Below are 22,606 nucleotides of genomic sequence, written 5' to 3'. Positions count from 1 at the left end.
ATTTAGTTGCTTAGTCACATTTTAATTCATGGCTGTTGGCTGCCATATTGGATAGCTCAGAATAGAATGTTCCTGAAATGTTCACAGAACGTTTCATGGGCTGGCATGGCTCTGATGTAACCTGAGGCCCTGCAGGTTATGAGATGGAATAGAAGAGTGTCAGGGGTGAGACTGGACAATGAGAGAGGCAGTTTTGAAGCGGGGCAGAGTGTAGATCAGTGGGGAGGAGATTCTCTGGATAAAGGAGCGGAGGGAGAAGCAGGGAGGTTGAATGAGCAGCTGCTGGGATAGAGGCTTTACCCCTTGGGGCAGAGTAGAGTCAGAAAGCTTCAGTTCAGGGTCAGCTCTGAAACTTAACCAGTGTGTGATCTCAGAGAAGACACTTGGCTTCTTGGAACCTCAGTTTGCCCATCATCGAAGTGGGTGTCAGCTCATCTTCCATGATGATGATGCCCACGAACGGGGCTCTGGAAAAGTAAGACTGTATAAAGTGTTCATTGTTGCCATGTTGGGAAGTGATCACTGAGGACAGAACGGCACAAGAAAACCTTTCCTGCACGGTGTCCCTCTGGCTGGATCTTCAGTACCCCTCAATGCTTCTTCATCATTAGTCAACGCCTTATTAAATTCACCCCACATCTGCTTCTCACCTTTCCATGATTCCTTGGGATCTTGCCAACTTTTTCTTGAGGTGTTGGTAGTCACTTTTATGAACTCCCTTCCTTTCCATTTTCCTGGCATCATCGTCTCTTTTTTGTTTCCTTTTTCTCCTCTGTCTCAGAGATGTCCATGTCCCATCACTTTCCCAAGCCTGAGAAGTATGACAGAGTAGTTAGAATGAATGGAACAGGGGATCAAAACCCAGCTCAGCCATGTACTAGCTGTGTGAGCTTGGAGCACTGATTTAACCTCTCTGATCTGGAACGTATACCAGATACTTTCTACCCTACCTCATAGGGTTGTCATGAGGATTGGATAAAATAATGCACACCACCTGACCCACAGCAAGCACTGAACAAATGTTAGCTTCTTTCTCAATCTGTGGGTTTTAGCTTTATATTTAGAAGTAGAACGTACAAAGAGAAAATCACATGTATATGAATACAGTTTGAATAATTTTCAACAACCGAACGTACTCATGTAACCAGCACACAATTCAAGAAACAGAACATCCTTAAGCCCCAGAAACCCTCTCGTTCACCTCCACTGCAGTATAATTGCTTTACAATTTTGTGTTAGTTGCTGCTGTATAACAAAGCGAATCAGCTATACATATATCCCCATATCTCGTCCCTCTTGGGTCTCCCTCCCACCCACCCTATCCCACCCCTCTAGGTGGACACAAAGCACCAAGCTGATCTCCCTGTGCTATGCAGCTGCTTCCCACTAGCTTTTTTTTTTTTTTTTTTTTTTCCTGTACTCCGGCCTATCACTGTTGTGGCCTCTCCCGTTGCAGAGTACAGGCTCCGGACGCACAGGCTCAGCGGCCATGGCTCACGGACCTAGCCGCTCCGCGGCATGTGAGATCTTCCCGGACCGGGGCACGAACCCGTGTCCCTGCATCGGCAGGCGGACTCTCAACCACTGCGCCACCAGGGAAGCCCTAGCTATCTATTTTACATTTGGTAGTGTATATATGTCCATTACACTCTTTCACTTTGTCCCAGTTTACCCTTCCCCCTCCCCGTTTCCTCAAGTCCATTCTCTAGTAGGTCTGTGTCTTTATTCCCGTCCTGCCCCTAGGTTCTTCATGACATTTTTTTTTTTTTTAGATTCCATATATATGTGTTAGCATACTGTATTTGTTTTTCTCTTTCTGACTTACTTCACTCTGTATGACAGTCTCTAGGTCCATCCACCTCACTACAAATAACTCAATTTCGTTTCTTTTTATGGCTGAGTAATATTCCATTGTATATATGTGCCACGTCTTCTTTATCCATTCATCTGTCGATGGACACTTAGGTTGTTTCCATGTCCTGGCTACTGTAAATAGAGCTGCAGTGAACATTGTGGTACATGACTCTTTTTGAATTATGGTTTTCTCAGTGTATATGCCCAGTAGTGGGATTGCTGGGTCATATGGTAGTTCTATTTTTAGTTTTTTAAGGAACCTCCATACTGTTCTCCATAGTGGCTGTATCAATTTACATTCCCACCAACAGTGCAAGAGGTTTCCCTTTTCTCCACACCCTCTCCAGCATTTATTTTTTGTAGATTTTAATGATGGTCATTCTGACTGATGTGAGCTGATACCTTATTGTACTTTTGATTTGCATTTCTCTAATGATTAATGATGTTGAGCATTCTTTCATGTGTTTGTTGGCAATCTGTATGTCTTCTTTGGAGAAATGTCTATTTAGGTCTTCTGCCCATTTTTGGAATGGGTTGTTTGTTCTTTTGATATTGAGCTGAATGAGCTGCTTCTAAATTTTGGAGATTAATCCTTTGTCAGTTGCTTCGTTGGCAAATATTTTCTCCCATTCTGAGGGTTGTCTTTTCGTCTTGCTTATGCTTCCCTTTGCTTTGCAAAAGCTTTTAAGTTTCATTAGGTCTCATTTGTTTATTTTTGTTTTTATTTCCATTTCTCTAGGAGGTGGGTCAAAAAGGATCTTACTGTGATTTATGTCATAGAGTGTTCTGCCTATGTTTTCCTCTAAGAGTTTTATAGTGTCTGGCCTTACATTTAGGTCTTTAATCCACTTTGAATTTATTTTTGTGTATGGTGTTAGGGAGTGTTCTTTTATGTGTAGCTGTCTGGGTTTCCCAGCACCACTTATTGAAGGGACTGTCTTTTCTCCATTGTGTATTCTTGACTTCTTTATCAAAAACAAGGTGACCATCTGTGTGTGGGTTTATCTCTGGGCTTTCTATCCTGTTCCACTGATCTATATTTCTGTTTTTGTGCCAGTACCATACTGTCTTGATTACTGTAGCTTTTTAGTGTAGTCTGAAGGCTGGGAGCCTGATTCCTCCAGCTCTGTTTTTCTCTCTCAAGGTTGCTTTGGCTATTCGGGGTCTTTTGTGTTTCCATACAAATTGTGGAATTTTTTGTTCGAGTTCTGTGAAAAATGCCATTGGTAGTTTGATAGAGATTGCATTGAACTTGTAGATTGCTTTGGGTAGTATAGTCATTTTCACAATGTTGATTCTTCCAATCTAAGAACATGGTATATCTCTCCATCTGTTTGTACCATCTTTAATTTCTTTCATCAGTGGCTTATAGTTTTCTGCATACAGGTATTTTGGCTCCTTAGTTAGGCTTATTCCTAGGTATTTTATTCTTTTTGTTGCAATGGTAAATGGGAGTGTTTCCTTAATTTCTCTTTCAGATTTTTCATCATTAGTGTATAGGAATGCAAGAGATTTCTGTACATTAATTTTGTATCCTGCTACTCTACCAAATTCATTGATTAGGTCTAGTAGTTTTCTGGTAGCATCTTTAGGATTCCCTATATTTAGTATCATGTCATCTGCAAACAGTGACAGCTATACTTCTTCTTTTCCGATTTAGATTCCTTTAATTTCTTTTTCATCTCTAATTGCTCTGGCTAAAAAATCCAAATCTATGTTGAATAATAGTGGTGAGAGTGGGAAACCTTGTCTTGTTCCTATCTTAGTGGAAATGGTTTCAGTTTTTCACCATTGAGAACAATGTTGGCTGTGGGTTTGTCATATATGGCCTTTATTATGTTGAGGTAGGTTCCCTCTATGCCTACTTTCTGGAGAGCTTTTATCATTAATGTGTGTTGAATTTTGTTGAAAGCTTTTTCTGCATCTGTTGAGATTATCATATGGTTTTATCCTTCAATTTGTTAATATGGTGTATCACATTGATTGATTTGTGTATATTGAAGAATCCTTGCATTACTGGGATAAACCCCACTTGATCATGGTTGTATAATCCTTTTAATGTGCTGTTGGATTCTGTTTGCTAGTGTTTTGTTGAGGACTTTTGCATCTATCTTCATCAGTGATATTGGCCTGTAGTTTTCTTTCTTTGTGATATCTTTGTCTGGTTTTGGTATCAGGGTGATGGTGGCCTCGTAGAATGAGTTTGAGAGTCTTCCTCCCTCTGTTATATTTTGGAAGAGTATAAGAAGGATAGATGTTAGCTCTTCTCTAAATGTTTGTTAGAATTTGCCTGGAAAGCCATCTGGTCCTGGGCTTTTGTTTGTTGGAAGATTTGTAATCACAGTCTCAACTTCAGTGCTTGTGATTGGTCTGTTTATATTTTCTATTTCTTCCTGGTTCAGTCTCAGAAGGTTGTGCTTTTCTAAGAATTTGTCCATTTCTTCCAGGTTGTCCATTTTTTGGGCATATAGTTGCTTTTAATAAGTTTCCTTATTTATTTTCATTTTGGATGATCTGTCCATTGGTGAAAGTGGGGTGTTAAAAAGTCCCCTACTCTGATTGTGTTACTGTCGATTTCCCCTTTTATGGCTGTTGGCATTTGCTTTATGTATGGAGGTTCTCCTATGTTGGGTGCATAAATGTTTAAAATTGTTATATCTTCTTCTTGGATTGATCCCTTGATCATTATGTAGTGTCCTTCTTTGTCTCTTGTAATAATCTTTATTTTAAAGTCTATTTTGTCTGATATGAGAATTGCTACTCCAGCTTTCTTTTGATTTCCATTTTCATGGAATATCTTTTTCCATCCCCTCACTTTCAGTCTGTATGTGTCCCTAGGTCTGAAGTGGGTCTCTTGTAGACAGCATATATATGGGTCTTGTTTTTGTATCCATTCAGCCAGTCTATGTCTTTTGGCTGGAGCATTTAATCCATATACATTTAAGGTAATTATCGATATGTAAGTTCCTATTACCATTTCCTTAGTTGTTTTGTGTTCGTTTTTGTAGATCTTTTCCTTCTCATGTGTTTCCTGCCTAGAGAAGTTCCTTTAGCATTTGTTGTAAAGCTGGTTTGGTGGTGCTGAATTCTCTTAGCTTTTGCTTGTCTGTAAAGGTTTTAAGTTCTCCGTCGAATCTGAATGAGATCCTTGCTGGGTAGAGTAATCTTGGTTGTAAATTTTTCCTTTTCATCACTTTAAATATGTCCTGCCACTCCCTTCTGGCTTGCAGAGTTTCTGGTGAAAGATCAGCTGTTAACCTTATGGGGATTCCCTTGTATGTTATTTGTTGTTTATCCCTTGCTGCTTTTAATATTTTTTCTTTGTATTTAATTTTTGATAGTTTGATTAATATGTGTCTTGGCGTTTCTCCTTGGATTTATCCTGTATGGGACTCTCTGCGCTTCCTGGACTTGGTTGACTATTTCCTTTCCCATATTAGGGAAGTTTTCAAGTATAATCTCTTCAAATATTTTCTCAGTGCTTTTTTTTTTCTCTTCTTCTTCTGGGACCCCTATAATTCGAATGTTGCTGTGTTTAGTGTTGTCTCAGAGGTCTCTGAGACTGTCCTCAATTCTTTTCATTCTTTTTCTTTATTCTGCTCTGCAGTAGTTATTTCCACTATTTTATCTTCCAGGTCACTTATCCGTTCTTCTGCCTCAGTTTTTCTGCTATTGATTCCTTCTAGAGAATTTTTAATTTCATTTATTGTGTTGCTCATCATTGTTTGTTTTCTCTTTCATTCTTCTAGGTCCTTGTTAAACATTTCTTGTATTTTCTCCATTCTGTTTCCAAGATTTTGGATCATCTTTACAATCATTACTCTGAATTCTTTTTCAGGTAGACTGCCTATTTCCTCTTCATTTGTTTGGTCTGCTGGGTTTTTGCCTCGCTCCTTCATCTGCTGTGTGTTTCTCTGTCTTCTCATTTTGCTTAACTTACTGTGTTTGGGGTCTCCTTTTCTCAGACTGCAGGTTCGTAGTTCCCATTGTTTTTGGTGTCCGTCCCCAGTGGGTAAGGTTGGTTCAGTGTGTTGTGTAGGCTTCCTGGTAGAGAGGACTGGTGCCTGTGTTCTGGTGGATGAGGCTGGATCTTGTCTTTCTGGTGGACAGGACTGCATCCAGTGGTGTGTTTTGGGGTGTCTGTGAACTTATGATTTCAGGCAGCCTTTCTGCTAATGGGTGGGGTTGTGTTCCTGTCTTGCTAGTTGTTTGGCATAGGGTGTCCAGCACTGTAGCTTGCTGGTTGTCAGGTGAAGCTGGGTCTTAGCATTGAGATGGAGATCTCTGGTAGAGCTTTCACCATTTGATATTACATGGGGCTGGGAGGTCTCTGGTGGACCAATGTCCTGGACTTGGCTCTCCCGCCTCAGAGGCTCAGGCCTGACACCTGCCGGAGCACCAAGACCCTGTCAGCCATGCGGCCCAGAAGAAAAGGGAGGGAAAAAAATAAAGAAAAATAATAATTAAAATAAAATAAGTTATTAAAATTTTAAAAATTAAAATATTATTAAAAAATTTAAAAAGTAATTTAAAAATAAGGAAGATAGAAAAGAGCAACCGAAGCAAAAAACATATCCACCAATGATAACAAGTGCTAAAAACTATAAAAAAAAAAAAAAAAAAGGACAGACAGAACCCTAGGACAAATGGTAAAAGCAAAGCTATACAGACAAAATCACACAAAGAAGCGTACACATACACACTCAGAAAAAGAGAAAAAGGAAAAAATATGTATATATTTTTTTTAAAAAGGCAGAGAGCTACCAAATCAATAAACGAATCTACCAGTGATAATAAGCTCTGAATTCTAAACTAAGATAAACATTAAACTAGAAACAAATCAGATGCAGAAAGCAAACTCCAAGTCTACAGTTGCTCCCAAAGTCCACTGCCTCAATTTTGGGCGTTTATTCATTGTCTATTCAGGTATTCCACAGATGCAGGGTACATCAAGTTGATTGTGGAGATTTAATCCGCTGCTCCTGAGGCTGCTGGGAGAGATTTCCCTTTCTCTTCTTTGTTTGCAGGGCTCCTGGGGTTCAGCTTTGGATTTGGCCCCGCCTCTGCATGTAGGTCACCTGAGGGCCTCTGTTCCCTGCCCAGACAGGACGGAGTTAAAGGAGCAGCTGATTCGGGGCCTCTGGCTCACTCAGGCCGGGGGGAGGGAGGGGTACGGATGCAGGGCGAGCCTTTGGTGGCAGAGTCCTGCATGACGTTGCACCAGCCTGAGGCATGACGTGTGTTCTCCTGGGGAAGTTGTCCCTGGATCACAGGACCCTGGCGGTGGCGGGCTGCACAGGCTCCCAGGAGGGGAGGTGTGGAGAGTGACCTGTGCTCGCACACAGGCTTCTTGGTGGCTGCAGCAGCAGCCTTAGCGTCTCATGCCGGCCTCTGGGGTTCGCGCTGATAGCCACAGCTCGCGCCTCTCTGTGGCGCTCGTTTAGGTGGTGCTCTGAATCCCCTCTCCTCACGCACCCCAAAACAATGGTCTCTTGCCTCTTAGGCAGTTCCAGACTTTTTCCCAGGCTCCCTCCCGGTTAGCTGTGGCACACTAGCCCCCTTCAGGCTGTGTTCATGCCGCCAACCCCAGTCCTCTCCCTGGACTCCGACCTCCGAAGCCCGAGCCTCAGCTCCCAGCCCCCACCCGCCCTGGCGGGTGATCTTGCTTATTCTTGAATTGTAAACACATGGGATCATAAGGTGTGCTCTCATTGGCTTCTTTCCCTTGACATTGTATGTGTGGGATCCATCCATGTTGTAGCTGTAGCTGTAGGTCATTCATTCTCATGGCTGTTTATCTACTATGCTGGTGATAGGCATTTGGATACTTTCCACTCTGGGGCTATTACAGAAAAAAGTACTGTTGACACTCCTACTTGTCATTCAGTGACCACAGCTCCCATTTCTATGGGAGGTATTCCTGGGTGGAATTTCTGGGTCATGGGGTGGAATCTGTTTAGCTTTGGCAGAAACTGCCTAACAATTTTCCCAAGTGGTGGAACCAATTGCAATGCCCACCAGCTGCGGGCGAGAGTTTAGCTTTTGTTTTTATTTTGCTCCACAAGTGCCTCTCCTGTAGGAGGTGCCCACTAAATGTCTGGGAATTAAATTGAAAATGTAGTTATCCATTTCCTTGAGAACTTTACTCCATCAGATATCTCGTTTGGATCTTCAGGCTCTCCTTCTCCGGGGACACAATGCTCTTTGCTTGCAAACTTGGACAGATCTCCTCTATTTGGAAGACACTCTGCCCCCACCTCCCTCAAGTTGCCACATTCTCTTCCCCCCTCTTCTCATCTCAGTCTCTCAAGGAGAGGTTTCTTTTCCCCCGCCTCCTTCAGCCTTGCAATCAGCAATGCAATGCAATAAGGCCCTTCAGGAGGCCCACTACGACCTGCTCATCTCCAAATCCACAGACCTTCTCTCAACATCTATCCCCTTTTTGTCCCCAGCAAACCCACCCCTCTGTGGCCCTCGTCTTTTCTAGAATCACTTACCTTGCACCTTCTGGGGCTTTTGCATCTGCTTCTGCTCCTTTTTATTTAAGAAAACACTGCACTTTAACACAGCTTCAGGAATCACCCAAAATAGAAACGTGCCCTTTTGTGCCATCCTCTACTTCAAATAAAGACAAATAAGAGGAAGAACTGTTCCATGCAAATGTTAAGGCACTTGAGAGGACATTGTGTGAGTGGTAAGAACTTCACATTAAGGGAGAAAAGGCAGGAGAATATCTGTGCCACCCAGGGAGGGGGAAGGACTTCTCAAATTTAAAAGCACAAACTCTAAAGCAAAACAAACAAACAAAAACTTGATTATATGAAAACTAAGATGTTCTGTTCAAATAAGGACATAATGGGGACACTTTGGTTCCCACATCCAGATCCTAGCTGTACAATGTCCTACAAATCCTTGAGCAAGTTACTCCACCTCTCTGTGCCTCAGTTTTCTCATCGATAAAACGGAGAGAATAGCATCTACCTATGGGCTGTTAGGAGTTTGAAATGAGTTAATATTTATAATCATTTAAAATAACACCTGACTTGTGATAAGAACTAAAGTAGTATTTGTAAATAGTGCATAGGATGGATGGTAGAAAAAAAGTGACCAGGGATTAATAGCTCACAGCCGTTCATTATGGGACCCCTAGGCACATGTGAATATTTTTTTCTTTTCCATTATGGTTTATTAGAGGATATTGAATATAGTTCCCTGTGCTATACAGTAGGACCTTGTTGTTTATCCATTCTATATATAATAATTTGCACCTGCTAATCCCAAACTCCTAATCCATCCCTCTCCTACCCCCTCTCTCCTTTGGCAGCCACAAATGTGTTCTCTATGACGTGTGACTACTTTTAATGGAAATGAATTAAAAGTAAATACAATTTAAAACTCAGCTTCTCACTCACACTGGCCATATTTCGGGAGCTCAGTATCCACATGCAGCTGATGGCTACCATATTGGGCAGCACTGATCAAGATTATAGGGGGGAATAGTCAACAACAATAACACAGCAACTCCTGCCAAGTGGGGGGATCGGGGGGGGGGTTGCACTGGGAGTTTGGGACTAGAAGATGCAAACTATTATACGTAGACTGAGTAAACAACAAGGTACTACTGTATAGCACAGGGAACTATATTCAATATCCTTTAATAAACCATAATGGAAAAAAATATGAAAAAGAATATATATATATACTGAATCACTTTGCTGTACAGCAGAAATTAACACAACATTGTAAATCGACTATACTTCAATAAAACTAATAATAATAACCAAAACCAAAAATAACACAGCAACCCCAAGAGGAAAGCAGGCAAAAACTGGGATCAGACAGGTTAGGGAAGAGAAGTCTGAAAAGCTAATCAGTAGATGACATGGTACTCAAAATCACTTGTAATCAGAAAGATGAAAATGAGAACAGTGAGTATCTCTGCATGCCTCTTAGAGTGGAAAAAATTAGAAAGGTGGTTAAGTCAAGGGTTAGTGGGATTTGGGGACAGAGGAAGATCCTCCCCACTCCTGGGGGCGTGGCCACTCTGGAGGGTCATCGGCAGTGCCTAGTCCAGTTAAGTCCAGACCCACCAACAGTTATGCTCCCAGCCACCCATCTCAGGGAGACTTTCACCGGGTCTGTAAGGATTGAGTATGGGCATATTCACTCCATCGCCATCTGTGGAAGAGGATCTGGAGGCCGCCTGGTGTCTGTCCCTGGGGATTGGGGAGGTGGGATGTGGTGGCTGCACCTAGGGAGCCTGGGGACCAGTGAGAGCCCCAGAATGCACGTCTGCTGTTCTGTTTTCATTGGCTGAAAACAGAGAACAACAGAATATTCCTAACTTCATGCCATTCGTGTAAATTTAAAATATATGCACTCAAAATAAAACACGTTTTACAAGAATGCACTCCAATAAGACAAAATTAGACATATCAGTCTCAGGGAAAAAGAATGAAAGTAGAATATGGAGATAAAAAGGAATGAATGATGAATGAACGAACGAACAAACAAGAGAGGGGTATTGCACAGACCAAAGGTGAAGCTCTGCCATGAACTGAAAAAGTGATTATCTCAACTCTCTGCAATTCAGGGTTTAAAAAAGGAATTTTAGAAATAGTTTTCCCAAGAGAAGCTAAAATCTAGGTGATACAGGAATGAACTTGAAGAAGATTTGAAAAATCTATGAATGGCAAGAATATAGACTGTACGGGCAGTAGTTATACTCCTAAATACTCATCTCAGGAAGATTGGACCCAGATCTATGAGGGCAGGTGCTTCTTTTTTTAATTAAAAAAAATTTTTTTATAGAAGTATAGTTGATTTACAGTGTTGTGTTAGTTTCAGGGGTACAGTAAAGTGAATCAGTTATACACATATATGTATGTATATGCATTCTTACATATATATATATATATATATATATATACACACACACACACACACACACACATATATGGATTCTTTTTCAGATTCTTTTCCCTTATAGGTTATTACAAAACACTGAGTATAGTTCCCTGTGCTATACTGTAGGTCCTTGTTTATCTATTTTATATATATAGTGTGTATATGTTAATCCCAAACTCCTAATATATCCTTCTCCTTCCTTTCCCCTTTGGTAACCGTAAGTTTGTTTTCTGTGTCTGTGGATCTATTTATGATTTGTAAATAAGTTTATTTGTATCATTTTTTAGATTCCACATATAAGTGATATCATATTGTCATATGATATTTGTCTTTCTCTGTCTGGCTTACTTCAGTTAGTGTGATAATCTCTGGGTCCATCCATGTTGCTGCAAATGGCATTATTTCATTCTTTTTTTATGGCTGAGTAATATTCCATTGTGTATATATTCCACATCTTCTTAATCCATGCATCTATCGATGGACATTTAGGTTACTTCCATGTCTTGGCTATTGTAAATAGTGTGGGCAGGTGCTTCTTCTAACCAGAGGTCAGGGGTTTGACGACATCCCCCCTCCTCTCCCCTGCTTTCCAACCACGCTAACATCTCCTTCTCATTCTCCTGTCCCCTGCCCCTCCCTCTCATCTGGTAACTTCACTCTTCACCATAAGGTCTCTCCGGCCCCAGGGCCTTTGCACATGTTCCCCTCCTCAGCCACCTGGCACATAGTAGTTGCTCCTCTGCAAATATTTATTGACATTCTGATTTCCAGCCAGCTAGAGAAAAATCTAGCTCCTTCTTATACTTAAGTTAGTGGAGGTATAAAATTGGCTGAGGTCCCAGGAGAGGGTAAGTGGGTGTGGTGGAGTTAACCAGGGGCAGCAGTCTGGGGCTCTCGCTGGGCCCTAGGCTCCCTAGGTGTAGCAAAGCCAGACTCAGGACACAGGCACCACATGTTAGCTGTGTGACTGTAGGCAAGTAGTTAACCCCTCAGTGTCTCGGTTCCCCTGTCAATGAACTGAGTGTAGAGCATTCACCTGGTAAAGATGCTGAGGCATAAAATGGGACCTCAGTATGTAAGGCCATTAGCATATACCCGGCAAAGAGAATAAACTCAATGAATGTTGGTTCCTTGATCAGTCAGTTCTGGTATAACTTAGGGGCAAGTAACAAAATAAAAATTTAAATGATGATGATGATGATGATAGCAAACATGTATATAGAACTGACTGAATTCCAAGCACAGTGCTAAGCATATCACCTAAATTCCCACACCTATAAAGGGAAGAACTATGATCATCCCCATTCTACAGCTCAGGAAACTGAGGCACAGAGAAGTTGAGTATCTTTCCCAAGGCCACACAGCTAGTGATTGGCAGAACTGGGATTTGAACCAGGGCTCTCTGGCTCTTAACTGCTAGGGAGAGTGTTTGTTATCCACATTACAAGAAGTCTGCAGGCTGGGAGCTTGGTTGCAGTGTTGGTTCTGCAGCTCAGCAGTGTCTCCAAGGAATCCTTTCCATCTTTCCACTCTGCCATCTTCAGTGTAAGGACTTTTCTTGGTAACCTTTACTACTCACAGTTCCAAGATGTCTACCCAGCCATCTTGTGTAGGCACAAAAGCATCTGGCCAAAGAAGAGGAAGGGCTGTCTCCTGCCCTGTGACTCTTCTCAAAGAAGGGAAACTCTTTCCCAGAAGCACCTAGCAGACTTTCGCTCAGATCCTGTTAAGCACAAGACTGGGTCATGTGACCCATGCTCCCATTGCAAGGAATCCTGGGAGAAAGAGACTATTGGGTATTTTCTGCCTCTTTGATGGAAGGTGGGCTCCATTAGCAAGGGAGGGGGTGGGATTGTCTATCGAGTAGACAACCATCTGTGTCTTCCCTGATTTTTTCCTAGTTTAAGACAAGTCCTGTCATCTACACAGCCTTCCATCTCTTCTGGAATATAGTCTATTAGTTATCACTATGCTTTCCTACATTTCACTTCATTATTTATTCATTCATTCATTCAACAAACATTTATTGAGCACCTACTCTATGCCAGGCACAGTTTTAGGTCCTGGGGATACAGCTGTGAGCAAAACAGATGAAAATTCCTGCCCTAGTGGGGATACATGCTAGAACAACACCATCCAATGGAACTTTCTACAATGATGGAAATGTTCTCTGTATGCGACTGTCCACATGTGGCTGTGAAGCGCTTAAAAGTCGACTGAGGAACTGAAGTTCTCATTTAATTTAAATTAAATTAATAATATATTTAAATAGTTATGTGTATCTGTGACTAATTTAAATAGTTCTGTGTAAGTGTGACTAGTGTGACTGAGGAACTGAATGTCTAATTTAGTTATAAATGTATATTTAAATAACTATATGTAGCTAATGGTTACTGTATCAGGCAGCATGGCTCTAAAGGCCAAGGGATACATCATCGACTTTTCTCTCTTGACACATAAACATACTCAGTTCTCTTCCACCCTAAAAAGACTCTCTTCTCATACCCAGGCTCTTGTTTCCAGTTCCTCTCCTCTTGTTCTCTCCAGCCATCAACCATGGCGAGACTCCCCAGTGTGTAACGGATGCTTTTCATCCCTTGCATCTTACTCATTTCTGTGCTGCCCTGGAGACCAATGACCTCTCCTTTCTCGAAACGCTTTTGAACTTGACCCTCAGAGATGACACTCTTCTGCCAGGTCTCCTCCTGCCTCTGTGACTTCTCTCTCTTTTTCACCAATATCTTTCCTCTACTTGTCTCTTTTTTTTTTTTTTTTGCCCCTCCCCAACATTCCGTTGGGGATTCTTGGCTTTTTTCATTTTATCTATCTACCCTGGGATATCTGGTCTACCAGATATCATTTATCTATCTACCCTGGGATATCTGGTCTACCAGATATCGCATTCTAACTTGACCCTCGACCACTCCTGACGCATTCTCCAAATATGCATTGAGTACCTGCTGCGTCATGAAAGGTGCTGCAGGTACTACCAAAAAAAAGTCTCTGCACAGTTGTGGAGAACAAACGTATGGACACCAAGGGAGTGGGATGAATTGGGAGATTGGGATTGACATATATACACTAATATGTATAAAATAGATAACTAATGAGAACCTGCTGTATAGCACAGGGAACTCCACTTTGCTCTACAGTAGAAACTAACACAACATTGTAAAACAACTACACCCCAATAAAAAAATGTCTCTGACCTCCTGGAGCTGATATTCTAGAAGAGGAGGTGAATAATATATACAACTTAATAAACAATATAATTCCAGAGAGTGAAGGTTCTCTTTATCTGGAGGGGACATGGAAATCCTCTCTGAGAAGAAAAATTTGAGCTGCAATCTGAAGGATTTGAAGAGGGCCAGCTAAGAAAAGAGGGAGAGAGTTGACGGGATGGAGCAAGTGTTTGAAGTAGAAGAGATGGCCAACATATCATTCCCATGGTGGAGAAGAGGTTTTCCCATTGGAAGAACAGAAAGCCAAAGTGCTTGGAGTATAGCACAGAGCAGTCAGTGGGAGTAAAGTCACACAAGGTCTTATGGTCACGCTACAGTTTGGATTTTATTCTAAGCCTGGTAGAAGCCACTGGAAGGTTTTAATGAGGGAATTACAGAAAACTGGCTTCCCAAACTTAACGTGTCCACCATCCAGCTCTTGACCTTCCTCCAAACCACCCCCTTCCTCCATCATCCCCATCTCAGTTGACAACTCCATCCTTCAGGTAGCCCAGTCTTAATCCCTCTCTCCCACCACATGCTCCATCCTTCCATTGGAAGCCCTGGTGGCTGCCGTATTGTTCTCCATAGTGCTTCACACTATCTGACATACCATATATTATTCCATTGTCACTTTTTTTTTAATTTTAATTTTAATTTTTTTTTACATCTTTATTGGAGTATAATTGCTTTACAATGGTGTGTTATTTTCTGCTTTATAACAAAGTGAATCAGTTATACATATACATATGTTCCCAGGATAGAAAGCCCAGAGATAAACCCACGCACATACGGTCACTTTATCTTTGATAAAGGAGGCAGGAATGTACAGTGGAGAAAGGACAGCCTCTTCAATAAGTGGTGCTGGGAAAACTGGACAGGTACATGTAAAAGTATGAGATTAGATCACTCCCTAACACCATACACAAAAATAAGCTCAAAATGGATTAAAGACCTAAATATAAGGCCAGAAACTATCAAACTCTTAGGGGAAAACATAGGCAGAACACTCTATGACATAAATCACAGCAAGATCCTTTTTGACTCATTGTCACTTTGTTCATGGTGGCATCCTCAGGTCCTACCTGAGTGGCTGGTGCATAGAAGGTACTCAATAAACCCTGGTTGTATAAATGGACCACTTGGTGTTCCAGTCATAATCAGAAAGCCGTTCTTCCCTTCCCTTTCTTTCCCACCATTCCCCCCACCCCATCCAATAAGCCATGTGAGGTAGAAAACTGGGGTTCAGGAGTCCTGGGGTCCTGGGTTCACATTCTTACTTGGTGGTGTGGACCTCCATGCATTAGTAACTTATCTGGGCTTCAGTTTCCTCCTCTGTAAAATGGGACTCATCCTGCTGACTGCTGGGATGCAGGGAGGACTTGATGAGCCCAGCCATGTTTCCTGGTGCACAGCAGTCAATGGCAGCTATATATAAATCGGGGCCTCCTTTGTACTCCCACTGCCTTTGTCCTAGTTCTAGCCCTCATTACGCTGGTCGACTCTTGTGGCTGCCTCCTAATTCCTCCCTCCATCACCACCAATCTGTCCTTTCAGCTGTCAGGCTTGTCTTCCTCACGCCAACCCTAATCACATCCCTCCCCTGCTCTAAAACCTTACATGACCCTACGGTCCACACGACAAGACCCACCTTCTCTGCCTCCGGTTTCCCCCCACCACGTATCCTGAGGGAAGCCTTCTGCCTCTGTAGGACATTCTCGGCCTGAGAAGCCTTCCCCCTCCTCCTGTTCTCCTCCTAAATCCTTGTCATCCATCCAGGGAGGGGGTCGGGAGATAGTACACCTTGGGTGCCCGCTAAGATTGCACTGGGCAGGCGGGAGGTTGGATTGTCTGCATTTCAGCGGCTCAGAGAAGTTAGGGCAAAGGCTATGTAATGAGAAAATTCAGGGTCAGGGTTTAACTCCAGGTCTAAGATTTTGTAACATTTTGTGCTGTGCGGCCTCTTCAGACTTGGGCTCCAAAATCATGCTGTCCCCAGCCCTACTGTCTGTATTCATTTCCTCCTCGTTCCTGCCTCCTACAGCCCTGGAGCCAAAAGGACTTGAATTTCTCACCCACTTACTGTATGGTCATCTAAGGGCAGAGCTGAGTTCATCTCAGCTTTATCCTTGTGTCCAGTACGACCGGGTCTAAACCCATCATCTCTCACCTGGACCAGGGCAGTCACCTCCCCCCTAGTCTCCCAGCTTCTAGCCTTGACCCCCAGAGGGGTCTTTTTTTTTTTTTTTTTTTTTGCAGTACGCGGGCCTCTCACTGTTGTGGCCTCTCCCGTTGCAGAGCAGAGGCTCCGGACGCGCAGGCTCAGCGGCCATGGCTCACGGGCCCAGCCGCTCCGCGGCATGTGGGATCCTCCCGGACCGGGGCACGAACCCGTGTCCGCTGCATCGGCAGGCGGACTCTCAACCACTGCGCCACCAGGGAAGCCCCGGGGTCTTATTTTAATACAAGTCAGATCATGTCTCTTCAGTGCTCAGAACCCTCCATGGCTCCTACTTCACTCGGAGCAAAAGCCAAAGTCCTCACCGTGGCCCACAAGGCCCCGCGCCATCTGCCCCATCACCCCCCAGGCCTCATCTCCTCCCACTGTCACCCTGGCTTACTCAGTTCCAGCCAACTAGCCTCCTTGCTGTTCCTCACATGTACCTTTGCACTGAATGTCCCTCTGCCTAGAGTTTTCCTCTGACATATTCCTGTGGCTCACGTCACATCGTTATCCCACTGACTCTTTCTCCATAACTGAGCTGTGTGGTCCATTCACCACTGGCCACGTGTGGCCATTGAGCATCTGAGCTGAGATGTACCATAAGTGTAGAATGTGCACCAAGATTTCAAAGACGTGCTCTGAAGGGAAGAATGGATAGAATGTCTTGAGAAGAGTCTTTCATATTGATTGCCTGTCGAAATGATAATGCTTCTGTTACACCAGGTGAAAGAAACTATATTTATTAAAGTTAATTTTACCTGTTTCTTTTGACTCCTAATGTGGCTACTGGAAAATTTTTAATTTCACCCACAGCTCTTCTTGTTTTTTCCTTTTTTTGTTTTCCTTTTTTCTTTTCTGTTTTTAATGGAAGGATAGTTGATGTGCAATGTTGTGTTAATTTCTGCTATACAGCAAAGTGATTCACTTCTACATATATATACATTCTCTTTTTTTATATTCTTTTCCATTATGGTTTGTCATAGGATATTGAATATAGTTCTCCGTGCTGTACAGTAGGACCTTGTTGTTCATCCATTCTATATATAAAAGCTTACATCTGCTAACCCCAGCCTCCCACTCCATCCCTCCCCCACCCCCTCCCCCTTGGCAACCACCAGTCTGTTCTCTATGTCCAACACATGGCTCTTGTTAAAGTTCTACTGGGCAATGCTGGTCTGAACATCCTTAGCTCTGAACTACTTCCCTGCCAGGCAGGAAAGAGCAGTTGGCCTTTACCAATTGATACGTGTGTCATCACTCCCCTCACCCTGCCCGACGCTACCAGTGCACCCCCTTCTCTGCACTGCTTTTCTCCCTTGTACTCATCACCCTGACATCTGGCATATATACTGCGTTTATTCTCAGCCTCCCCCATGCAAACAGGGATTCCTATGACTCGTGTCCCCAGGACCTAGACAGGGCCTGGCATATTGTAGGTGCCCAGTTAATGTTTGTGAAGTGAGTGAATGAAAACTCCACAAATGCTTGTCATTTTACTGTGCATGCCCTCACCAATGACTTTTATCTGCCAAGAAGGAAGAAAGTGAAATAGACTGGTGATCTCTAGGATGGAGTTTTAGGAATGCCAGTGAATATCGGAAAGTTGGGAGAGGAGAAGAAAAATAGAATTCAATGAATGAAAAGTTCTTTGGGGTTGCATGGCATGGCCCCCACCTATACTTCAGCTTCGTGGCACCATCCAAATCCCCACCAGGCACCATCTCATTCTTTGAATTTGCCAAGCTCCTTCCCACCCCAGGCTCTTCGTCTCTGCCATTCCGTCAGCCTGGAAAGTTCTTCCCCCACGGACCAGATTCCTCCTCCTCTCCCATGAGCACTCAGCTTGAGACGGGGTCCTCCCTGGGTCCCAGACGAGTTAACGCTACCTGCTGTGAGCCCTCAGAGCAGTGGTTTTCCCCTGCTCTCTCTAAGAACGCATGACACCTGTGACGGATTCATTCTCTGTGTGCCTTTTCTGGTTAAACATTTTTCTCCCACATCAGCTCCGTGGGGCAAGGAGGACCTCAGGTATTGCTTTGCCCAGCACACAGGACGTGTTCAGATATGCATTTGTTGATGGTGGAAAAGGAGGTCAGCCCAACCTAATAGACCCTAATATTCTGCTCTAGGAATAGCTGGGAACACCCCTGTCTTAGTTTGGTGTGCCGTGTCTCCATATTGACCGTGAAACCAGGATTCAGGTGCAAGGAGCTCATCTGGGAAGCGACTCCAGGAGTGTGGGTGGGGGGCAAGGGAGGGGAGACAAGGAAGAAGGAAGGGTCAAGCAGGTTGCCCGCTGCGGGCAGCTGGGCTCAGCCTCTCTGGGAGCCTGTGTAGAGCTCACACCTCAGAGGATCTGGGAGGAGGGGCAAGGGAGCTGGGGAATTCATCCACCTACTCCCAGCAATCTTCGGTGGAGGGCTGCTCTCACAGGGGAATTCACTCCCTGGGCCTGTCTCAGCTTCAGAGAAAGTCCTGAGACAAAGGCGTGCCAATATTGGTTATTTACAGATGCAGATACTGGTTGTCTCAAAGACAAAGAGATGTACTATATATAAAATAGATAATCACCAAGGACCTACTGTATAGCACAGGGAACTCTACTCAATATTCTATAATAATCTCTATGGGAAAAGAATCTGAAAAAGAGTGGTTGTATGTATATGTATAACTGAATCACTTTGCTGTACACCTGAAGCTAACACAACATTGCAAGTCAACTATACTCCAATATAAAATAAAAATTAAATTTAAAAAAAGACAAAGATGGGACTTCCCTGGTGGCGCAGTGGTTAAGAATCTGCCTGCCAATGCAGGGGACACAGGTTCGAGCCCTGGTCCGAGAAGATCCCACATGCCGCAGAGCAGCTAAGCCCATGTGCCACAACTACTGAGCCTGCACTCTAGAGCCCGTGAGCCACAACTACTGAGCCCGCATGCCACAACTACTGAGCCCATGTGCCGCAACTACTGAAGCCCGCACGCCTAGAGCCCACACTCCACAACAAGAGAAGCCACCGCAAGGAGAAGCCCGCGCACCGCAACAAGGAGTAGCCCCTGCTCACCGCAACTAGAGAAAGCCCGCGCACAGCAACGAAGACCCAACGCAGCCAAAAATAAATAAATAAATAAATGTATTTTTTAAAAAGACAAAGAGATGTAGATACTGGGTATTCACAGATGCAGATATGGTTGTTCAAAGTAGAAGTCATAAGATCCAGATCCCTGGACAAAACGGAAGACACCCCCAAATTATTTGAGTGGTCTCCCTCCTCTTAACCACAGAGCCCTCTGTTTTTCAGCATTTCTTGCCCATCATGTGAGGCTCCAACAACAGCGTCTTCTGTGGCATAGTCCCATGGTGGTTCCTACTACATTTCTTATTCAGGAAACGCGTCTGGGGGTTCCTTGGGTTGAGGAGGGTCTCTGGGACCCCTTTTCTCACCAGCAATACTTTTTACAAATGAGGTCTTAGGATGGGGTCTTTACGGGGGGGCTTTCTAAGGGAGGGTCCTCTCACCTATCACCGTGATTATTACTCACCTGTATTTGCAGGAGTGACTTTTTGCCCTGAGGTTCGGGGTCTGTAGCCCCCTTCTGGAGCTGATGTCAGCTGGTCCACCCCAGCAGGGCTACACCCATTGTTTGGGTTGTTTGAGTAGCTTAGTACACTTCCTGTGTTCTGGGCACAATGCCAAACACCTCACATGTATCAATTCATTTAATCCTCACACCCCTTTGATGTGTAGGTACTGTTGTGTTCCCTGTTATACAAAAGGGGGAACTGAGGCATGGAGAGGGGAAGTAACTTGCTCAAGGTCACCCAGCTGGGAAGTGGCAGAGCTGCGATTTGAACCCATGCTGGCTGGGATCTTAACACTAAACTGCTTTCTTGCCAGTTGATAAAGAGACCCGAGCCCCAAAGGATCTGCCACTCCCCCGGTCCTTCCCCCAGGGCCTCCCAGCCTCCCCAGGATCCATCCTGATTGTGAGTTGCAAAATACACTGAAAGTCCCCCCGACCAGGTGCCACAGGAAGCTTCTGTTCTTCTCAGCCGAATGTTTACTGAGAATCATCGACCATACACCTATCTGGGGTCTTCGTAAATCATCTTTTATCCTGTGAAACAGGTACTATTAACACTGGTTTACAGGTGACAAAACCGAAGCCCAGCCATGTCAAGTCACCTGCCTGTGGTCACCCAGCCAATACACCACCACATTGAACCCCCGCCCACCTGTCTGACCCTGAAACCCACCTTCTGCTTTCTGTTCTGGCTTCTTTCTTCCAGCATCTTGGCAACAGTTGGGACGGAGTTTGACCTAAGAACGCTGAGGGCAGTTCGAGTGCTGCGGCCGCTCAAGCTGGTGTCTGGAATCCCAAGTGCGTGAGTTTCCAACCGTGACCAGGGGTCTGCTCAGGGGTCCCGCGAGCCCTTGGTTTCCGCTCTGCATAGCGTGTCCCAGGAACCCTTGGGTGCTTCCCCAGCCTGGGTCAGGGCAGCCTCCACTTCGGGGAAGTCCCTCAGGGGACTCCCCACCAGGCATCTGGCTGCAGGTCTGGATGGGCTCCTGAAAGCCAGCCAGGAGCCTCACCCATCACCACAGCACCCATTTATTGAGCATTTCTCTATCAGGAGCCATGGGAAGCGCCACCCAGGTCCTCCTACTCACAACCCTGTGAAGTCGATAATGCTGATATCTCCATTTTACAGATGGGGAAACTGAAGCTCAGGGCGGCTGAATAATTTGAGCAAAGTCACGTGGCTGAGAATGGCAGAATTAGGAGTTAGCCAGTCTGACCCCAAGCCTGGGAATACTGGTGGCAATGACCGTTACCATTCATTGAGCGCCTACTGTGTACCGGGCACAGCAGAAAGAGCTTTTTGTGTATTATCTTAGTTCATCCTCACAATCACCCAGTGAACCCATTTCACAGATGGAAAGGTGGAGGCTCAGAAAGGTCAAATGACTCACCTGAGTTCTTAAAGCTTGATGGCAATGAGCTCCAAAGTCTATACCCTCATCCTCCAGGGATGCTTCTACTCCAGATCCTTTGGGGGTGGCTGCACGATACAGGGTCAGGATTAGGTTCAGCTGGGGAAAAAAAAAAACAGGGCTAGACATTTTCTGTCCTACTGCTGCAGTAGTAGTAGTAGTAATAATAATAATAATTCCTATTTTTTTAACATCGTTATTGGAGTATAATTGCTTTACACTGTTGTGTTAGTTTCTGCTGTATAACAAAGTGAATCAGCTATATGCATACATATATCCCTATATCCCCTCCCTCCTGCCTCTCCCTCCCACCCTCCCTATCCTCCCCCTCTAGGTGGTCACAAAGCACCGAGCTGATCTCCCTGTGCTATTATTTTTTTATTTATAAGCACTTACTATGATCTCCCTGTACTATTAATTTTTATTTATAAGCACTTACTATGTACCAGGCACTGTTCTAAGTATGTGACATGTTTTTAACTCATTAATCCTCACAACAAGCCTGTGAAGTAGGTTCTGTTATTACCACCATTTTACGTTTCATTAGCTTCGTTCTTCCGGTTCCTTGCCATCCAGATTCAAAGAGTAAGATTTTCTACATAACCACCAGCAGGGTCTTTTTGTTAGAGAGAAGGCACTTCTACTCAGTTGTCTGCAAGATTCCAGTGGGTGCCTACGTCGTATTAAATCAAGGGCCATCCCAAAGCTAATACTAATAAGAATTTTTGTCTAATGACCACCTATGATGTGCCAGGGACTTTGCTAGGCATGAACCTTCTCATTTAATCCTGAGAGGGAGGTGCTATTCTAATCCCCATTTACAGACGAAGAAACCAAGGTTCAGAATGGGGACTTCCCTAGAAGCAGATTTAGATAGGTGTTCAGATGCACTTGCTTTATTGAGGGAGTGCTGTCAGGAGAGAGAGAATGAGGGCAGCAGGACGGGGTAGCAGAAGAATCTGAACAAGGATGCTGTCTCAGCCGGATCCTGCAGGGAGCTCTGGAGTGTGAATAGCGTCAGAGTTGTTTCCCACTTGAGGCAACAGGCTGGTCTTTTGTACTCCTGTGGTCAGTTATTGGGGGTGGGAGGTGGGGAAGCGATAGCCTCCCAGGTGAGGAGCTTTGGATAACCAAGGGCAATACTATGAAAAGAGGAGCATCTGGGAGCCGTCAGCAGCAAATGCCCACAGCAGCTGGAGGGAGGGTCCACCAACAGCAAAGGAGATCTGGCCTGGACATCAACTTCAGACAGTGTCCAGAGCCTTAGCCACTCTGCCACGGGCATCAATCACCCTTACATTTTGGACCCCTTGGAGTAGCGTAGTCCCCCTGTGGTCTCCACCCCTCAGGAGGTGCTAATCGTAGGCCATGGGAAGTTCTTCTCATCGAGAAGCAAGACCCAA

At 44.2% G+C, this 22,606-nt stretch overlaps 1 protein-coding gene across 3 annotated transcripts in view; it reads left to right on the top strand.

Moving 5' to 3' along the window:
- Positions 1–22,606, top strand: part of CACNA1A (calcium voltage-gated channel subunit alpha1 A) — a 236,819-nt gene that overhangs the window by 89,992 nt on the left and 124,221 nt on the right. For all 3 annotated transcript variants that reach the window (XM_060144945.1, XM_060144944.1, XM_060144946.1), the window contains exon 4: positions 20,498–20,589. In XM_060144945.1, the coding sequence (XP_060000928.1) occupies positions 20,498–20,589 (92 nt within the window). The remainder of the gene's footprint in view (positions 1–20,497; positions 20,590–22,606) is intronic.

The sequence above is a fragment of the Lagenorhynchus albirostris genome, chromosome 3, assembly GCF_949774975.1.
Source record: "Lagenorhynchus albirostris chromosome 3, mLagAlb1.1, whole genome shotgun sequence".
Taxonomy (NCBI): domain Eukaryota; kingdom Metazoa; phylum Chordata; class Mammalia; order Artiodactyla; family Delphinidae; genus Lagenorhynchus; species Lagenorhynchus albirostris.
The sequence above is the reverse complement of the archived record's forward strand: the minus strand, read 5'-3'. Positions and strand labels throughout refer to the sequence as shown.